At 39.7% G+C, this 7,786-nt stretch overlaps 1 protein-coding gene across 1 annotated transcript in view; it reads left to right on the top strand.

The window, feature by feature from the left end:
• reln (reelin) overlaps window positions 1–7,786 on the top strand; it is a 95,699-nt gene that overhangs the window by 44,563 nt on the left and 43,350 nt on the right. Inside the window, 8 exon segments of the mRNA XM_016291464.1 lie at window positions 4,686–4,718; window positions 4,826–4,904; window positions 5,024–5,120; window positions 5,424–5,475; window positions 6,025–6,121; window positions 6,323–6,467; window positions 6,602–6,780; window positions 7,088–7,239. Coding sequence (XP_016146950.1) covers window positions 4,686–4,718; window positions 4,826–4,904; window positions 5,024–5,120; window positions 5,424–5,475; window positions 6,025–6,121; window positions 6,323–6,467; window positions 6,602–6,780; window positions 7,088–7,239 — 834 coding nt within the window.

Here is a 7,786-nt window from a genome sequence, read left to right as displayed (position 1 = left end):
CATCTAGTTGTCCTGGTCTCCGCTGATATTCAGGGCTGTAGAGCTCCTCTCTAGGTGCTGATCCACCATCTGATCTGGATACAGACTGGATCTGGTGGCAACGGTGACCTCGGAATAAGAGAGAAACAGACTAATATTAGCGTAGATGCCATTCTTCTAGCGATGTAGCAAGTACATCGTGTGTTATGGGACGTGTTCCTGGTTCCGGTTGACCTAATTACTGCAGCCTAACAATCCTTTAACGGATTTGAATATTAGAAATGTGATAGTGTGTTATGTGTAAGCCAGGTTAAAGAGATGGGTCTTTAATCTAGATTTAAACTGAAGAGTGTGTCTGCCTCCCGAACAATGTTAGGTAGGTTATTCCAGAGTTTGGGTGCTAAATAGGAAAAGGATCTTCCGCCCGCAGTTGATCTTGATATTCTAGGTATTATCAGATGGCCAGAGTTTTGAGAACGCAGCGGACGTGGAGGACTATAATGTAACAAGAGCTTGTTCAAATACTGAGGTGCTAAACCATTCAGGGCTTTATAAGTAATAAGCAAGATTTTAAAATCTATAGGATGTTTAATAGGGAGCCAGTGCAGTGTTGACAGAACCGGGCTAATATGGTCATACTTCCTGGTTCTAGTAAGAACTCTAGCTGCTGCATTCTGGACCCGCTGGAGTTTATTAAGCGTGCAGAACAACCACCCAATAAAGCATTACAATAATCTAACCTTGAGGTCATAAACGCATGAATTAATGTTTCTGCTTTTGACATTGAGAGCATAGCATATATTTTTAAGATGGAAAATGGGTTTTTACAAATGTTAGAAACGTGGTTTTCAAAGGAAAGATTGCTATCAAATAGCACACCTAGGTTCCTAACTGATGACGAGGAATTAACAGAGCAGCCATCAAGTGTTAGACACTGTTTTAGGTTACTACATGTAGAGGTTTTTGGTCCAATAATTAACACCTCTGTTTTTGTTTTTGTTTTTCAGAACTTAGCCGTAGGAAATTACTAGTCATTCAGTTTTTTATATTAACTATGCATTCTGTTAGTTTTGCGAATTGGTATGTTTCGTCAGGTTGATATAGAGTATCATCAGCATAACAGTGAAAGCTAACACTGTGTTTCCTGATGATATCACCCAAGGGTAACATGTAAAGTGTAAAAAGCAACGGTCCTAGTACTGAGCCTTGTTGCACTCCATACTGTACTTGTGATCGATATGATACCTCTTCATTCACTGCTACGAACTGATGACGGCCAGATAAGTAAGATTTGAACCATGCCAATGCAATTCCACTAATGTCAACATAATTTTGTTGTCTACTCAAAAGAATGTTGTGGTCGATAGTGTCAAACGCAGCGCTAAGATCCAGTAGCACTAATAGATAAATACAACCCTGATCAGATGATAAGAGCAGGTCATTTGTAACTCTGATGAGAGCAGTCTCAGTACTATGATACAGTCTAAATCCTGACTGGATATCCTCGCAGATACCAGGAATATAGAATATAGAGAGGAATATAGTTGTGAGAATACTGCCTTTTCTATTGTTTTTGACAGAAAAGGGAGATTCAAGATCATTCTGTAGGATCAAGTTGTGTTTTTTTAGTTTTTTTAATGAGAGGCTTAATAACAGCCCGTTTGAAGGTTTTTAGGACATATCCTAATGACAATAATGAAATCCTAATATTCAGAAGAAGCTCTAGAATGAGTGGAATTGTTCCTATCTGATATAATACTGTAGCTGACGGCTGCATGCATGGTTATACTTTTCTCTCTAATAGTATCTTGGAAGTAAAGAAATTAATTCATTCATAATTAGTTCATTCAGTGGAAGGTCTGTTTGACATGTTAGTAAACAGTGCTGGTAAAATCTGTCTCTTCATCCAAACACTTGATAAGGTTTTACTGCTACAGAGGAGGACAATGAGGAAAGCCAGAGTCGTCACTCCCTTTACCCAGCATTCATAGCACACAAGTCAACAAAACATTGTTGCTGTTTAGTTTCCAGCCTGATCTCATGAGAAACACTCTGCCAACAGTTTTCCAAAAGCACAGTTTGTCCTTCCTGCTACAGGCCAATACAGATGAGACTTAAATACACACAACAAGCTCAATAAATATCCAAATAATGATCTGTTGACTTTTAAATCAGCTCACCCTGTTTGGATGTTAAATCTGATTATAAAGCTCAGATTTGCTGAAGCACTGAAAGCTCTGAATGTCCAGTCTGTGTGCTGAATGAATCTTTCAGTCTGATTTCTGGGATTTGAACCCACGACTTTGGCATTGATGTAGGAAAACCATGCAAGACTTATTTAACAAATACTTGCATTGGCACAGCTGACTGCAAACTATATTCCAGAGCATTATTAACTGATAACCTTCCTCTGTGATCTTGATTTGTCTGAATGGGAGTAACAGTCGCAGTAGCGCCACCCAGTGGACGTTTGATTGGAAACTGCAGTCTGAACCTGCAATTACATTCAGAACTCAACCATTACATTCACAGTCACATTCACTCAGGAGACTTTCACAGTGTGTGTGTGAGTTCTGAAAGAAATAGGTCAGCAAATAAAAAGTAGCGCGGCTGCTTTATCATTATAGTGTGATGGATTTTGGGTAAAGATTATCTGAGGTTATTGAGGGAAAGATTGACTATATGAGTTTTGGTGTATCGGTACAGTTGAGGAGATAAAAAGGTTTTTCCAAAGAAGATGAAGGTTTCTGAATGTAAAGTTTAGTGTGGCTAATTATAGCTCGACGTGTCAGAGGCTTTAGATAAGGAAAGACTGAACTGTGAGATTAAAGAGAGCCTGCAATGTTCACTAAAGAGTTAAAGTCAGTTATAAATTCATATGTTGTAATGTTTCATTTCACCTGTGAAATAACATATAGTAACACCAATACATATATAAATAACCTAGTTAACCTGTTGGCATTAGAGAATAACATCCATATTCAATCAGCTTGTCTGCTCGAGTCAAACCTTTTGTGTTGGGTCCTTTCATACATTTAAATGACTGTGATTTTTATGATATTCAGAATCAAACATTATTCCTTTAATTCAGTATAATTTTTGGTTTAAGAATAAGTAGTCGTGATCTCAGTCACAAACAGACACTCAGAGAACGGCTGCCGGTCCGATCCTTACATCTGGAGCAAGAGTCTGTCAAAATAATTCAGCCACAAAACCCATTCAGTTCATACATTCAATTGACCTGTTTAGTCAATTCTTTCTGAAAACAGTCTGGAGCAACAGCTGTTTTAGATCACTATACGGTTCATGCAATCAGTTTTTAGATGAAGTACAGAGAAAACCGTTTCCCTTCATATAGAGCCGTGAGACACTGATCATTAGAGTCATTAAGGCTAAATAAACCCTGACCATGAGATCAGGACCCTGACGAACATCATGTTCTCCTCAGCTTCCAGCCATCGATCAAAAGCTTCATGATCACTGTAACATCAGTACAAAGTCCTCCAGGATCTTAGTTCTTCTGGCTTGCAGACACACGGTTAAATACACAGCAACTGCAGAAAAATGTTCGACCGATCAGTGTTTGAGAATCAGAATATTCCAGAAAGCTGCGTAATGAAGTCATTTAATGTTTGCGGTCTTCTGTGTATTAATTACAAAATAAGGTCACAATTAAAGTGGATTAAATGTTCACTGTATATATTTATTACCAGACTTTCTCCTTTAGTCTGTCAAAATAATTCAGCCGCAAATCCCATTCAGTTCATACATTCAATTGACCTGTTTAGTCAATTCTTTCTGAAAACAGTCTGGAGCAACAGCTGTTTTAGATCACTATACGGTTCATGCAATCAGACTCAATATTTTAGGGTTCGGTTTTACTGCTGGGTTGGAGTTTGTACTGAAATGTGTTATTTGTCTGTATGGATACAGTGTGGTTTTGGGATTGCAACATAAGCACAGAACATTCAAAAACTTTCAGACAGGAATCGATCAAACTAATAAAAGAATCAAAGGAATTGTTTCTCAATGACCTTTATTAAAGAAAACATTTCATTCTCAATATCCATAGCAGGGTGTACTTGATTTTTCATAGTTTTATCACAGGATCCAGACACCACAGACGGAGAGAGGTAGGAGTGTTAAATGCTCCTACATTAGTAATATTTTGTTGCAGTAGGAGGTGAAGACTCATGGGAGTGACATTGTCCTAGTTTTTAGATGAAGTACAGAGAAAACCGTTTCCCTTCATATAGAGCCGTGAGACACTGATCATTAGAGTCATTAAGGCTAAATAAACCCTGACCGTGAGATCAGGACCCTGACGAACATCATGTTCTCCTCAGCTTCCAGCCATCGATCAAAAGCTTCATGATCACTGTAACATCAGTACAAAGTCCTCCAGGATCTTAGTTCTTCTGGCTTGCAGACACACGGTTAAATACACAGCAACTGCAGAAAAATGTTCGACCGATCAGTGTTTGAGAATCAGAATATTCCAGAAAGCTGCGTAATGAAGTCATTTAATGTTTGCGGTCTTCTGTGTATTAATTACAAAATAAGGTCACAATTAAAGTGGATTAAATGTTCACTGTATATATTTATTACCAGACTTTCTCCTTGTGTCTTTGTCTCCTTTATTTATGGGAAGTGTGCACCATTAGAACTGTTCCATGTGAAAGATCTTTTTGTTTTGTCTCTTTAAGCTCCCACTGAATCTCCTCTTCAGCCCAGTCTAGGTGAGTAAAAGCATCAGCAGACACACGTGTGCTGACGTTACTCCTCACTGCTCCTCACTGTGCTCCTGTCTCTGTGTCTGTCCTCGGTATCTGTCACTGATGTAAAGCTGTGGTTCATGGTGATCATGCTGTTCTCCGGGATGACTTTGAACACAACACACAAGAAGAGCTTAATCTCAATATCTGGTGAGTGACACTCGTCTTTCTTTGAGCTGCTTGCTTTTTTTCCCTATGCAATATTTTGTATTGATGCCATATAGAAAGCTAGAAGATGTGATTATTGTCCATGGCTGGTTCTCTCGCAGGTCAGACTGCAGTAACTGTGAGGTTGGAGAGCAGTGTGGTGCACTGATGCACGGAAAAGCAGTGACGTTTTGTGAGCCCTTTGGACAGAGAGAACTGGTAATTGTCTTTTACAAAACAGCACATTTTGCCCTGGCGGTCTGGTTGTTGACAAAATAAAGTGTTACCCAAGAAAGTAAAACCTACACACACATTAAAGTCTCATCTAAACCAGGTTTGTATCTGATGCTGCTAGTTTATGTTTGAGACGTGACACAGCAGACATGATGATGGTGCGCTGGCAGTGAGGACGCTGTGTAGCTTTGCAGTGCCGTGTCTCGTCTGCTGTTTACACATTATTCCTGTGTGAGTGAAGCGGATCAGTGAATAGAAATGAGAAGCTCTCTTTATCGTCTCTTTTAGACGACAGTGGCTCTGAACACAAGCACAGCATCAGTCCTGCAGTTTGCCTTTGGTGAGTGTCACCGTCCTTCTGCGGTTACTGTAGCTCATGATTCTTCAGCTCCTGCCGTCATAGACGACTGGTTTACAGCTGAATACTTTGCAAAAAGGATGCATTTTGTCCTGTCTTCCAGTAAAAATATCTAAACATTCGTAAATCAAGACACATTTATTTGAGATGCAAAATGACTTAAGATAGTCTTGTTTTCTGAAAAATGTACCAACATTATGTGTTTATTTACTAAAGGACAAAAAAATATCTGCCAATGGGGTAAGAAAAATAATCTTGTTTTCCCTTTTAATTTAGTTTATAATTTCTGACCCCATTACCACTTTTTTTTTTTTTTTTAATTCGCTTACTTTTGGTACATTTTTCAGTAATCAAGACTTATGTCATTTTGCATCTCAAGGTAATGTATCTCAATTTAAGAATGTTTAGATATTTTTACTGGAAAAAAAAAACTTAGCGAATCACATTTTGCAGTATGTATTTTTCTGTATGGAGTTATTAAGTGAATCCATTCTAATGTGTGACGTTCTTGTGTGTGCATTTGTTGTTCAGGATCTGGATCTTGTCGGTTCAGTTACTCGGACCCCAGTATCATCATCTCCTGTGGTCTGAACTCCTCTGATGACTGGATCACCTTGGAAAAGATCAGGTTTTACTTTATTTTAGGACATGGCTCCCACACACTCACAGTATTACTGTTACCATTATGCAAATACAGCATGAGCAGTGCATGGATTTTGTGCTATAGAAACTCATCATCATGTCCTTAAGGTTGCATATGTCTGAATGAGCTTGAGCACTTGTATGTTCAGTTCTCCAGTGTTTTTATCGTATGTATTTGATCTGGCAGGGCTCCCACTAACAGCAGCACAGTGGTCCATCTCCTGCCAGTGCCTCCGGGCTGTAAAGGGGAGGCCATTCATCTGCGCTGGAGTCAGGAGCCACCCATGGGGCCCGATGGTTATGAGTCCTGCTGGGGCCTCGATAACATACTGGTGCTGAAAATAAATATACTAAAATATATTTGAAATACATTTATTTCATGCTAAGTATACTACAAATATATTTACATATTTATGTGCTTAATAAAAATACCCTGCAGTTGTACATTTGGTATACTATACTGTAGCACTGTAACGCTTACTCTCGATTCATTCAACAGCATGCTTGTCAGTCAGAGGGAAACTCCTTGTACTTTCATGGCGGAGAGGGATTCGAGCACAGCTTCGCCTCCACACGAGACGTGGACCTGCACCGTGAAGAGGGACGCAGCTACTGGGAGGAAGACTTTGAGAGTCCACTGAGTGGGTGCGTCTTACTACTGTCAGCAGATACGTTTGGGATTCGTGCTAATGGAGTGCTTCTATGAAATAGTATTTTAATAGTAGTTAGGTCAGTCAGTAGACTAGCATACTGACTAGATGAGGTGACACATTGAGGTTTTGACATTTCAGTTTTGATATATTGGAGCTCTCTTGACAAGTTAGATCTCCAAAAGCAAACATTTGGGTTACTAACAGGTGTATCAGATGCTATTAAGTATAGCAACATTATTTGTAGAATAGTGTATGATATGTAGGGAAGTGTAATTGTAAGTGCTGTGTGTGACCTGTAGATGGGAGGTTGATGGAGCAGTGAATGGAGTTCAGTGTGGAGAGGTGGAGTCTGGATCTGCACTCGTCTTTCTCAAAGATGGACAGAGGAAGGTGTGCACACCGTACATCAACACCACTGCCTACGGAAACCTGCGCTTCCACTTCACCATGGGTATGACTTACACTTTTACGTGCACATTATGTTGATGCTGATGTGTGTTCGGTGTCTGATCTCTGTGTGTTCAGTGTCTGATCTCTGTGTGTTCAGTGTCTGATCTCTGTTTTCAGTGTCTGATCTCTGTGTGTTCAGTGTCTGATCTCTGTGTTCAGTATCTGATCTCTGTGTGTTCAGTGTCTGATCTCTGTGTGTTCAGTATCTGATCTGTTTTCAGTGTCTGATCTCTGTGTGTTCAGTGTCTGATCTCTGTGTGTTCAGTATCTGATCTCTGTGTGTTCAGTGTCTGATCTCTGTTTTCAGTGTCTGATCTCTTTGTGTTCAGTGTCTGATCTCTGTGTGTTCAGTGTCTGGTCTGTGTTCTGTGTCTGATCTGTTTTCAGTGTCTGATCTCTGTGTGTTCAGTGTCTGATTCCTGTGTTCATTATCTGATCTCTGTGTGTTCAGTGTGTGTTCAGTGTCTGATCTCTGTGTGTTCAGTATCTGATGTCTGTGTTCAGTATCTGATCTCTGTGTGTTCAGTGTCTGATCTCTGTGTGTTCAG

This window comes from Sinocyclocheilus grahami, unplaced genomic scaffold (genome assembly GCF_001515645.1).
Source record: "Sinocyclocheilus grahami isolate Dianchi unplaced genomic scaffold, SAMN03320097.WGS_v1.1 scaffold271.1, whole genome shotgun sequence".
NCBI classification, from domain to species: domain Eukaryota; kingdom Metazoa; phylum Chordata; class Actinopteri; order Cypriniformes; family Cyprinidae; genus Sinocyclocheilus; species Sinocyclocheilus grahami.
This window is presented reverse-complemented; position numbering and strand designations above follow the sequence as displayed.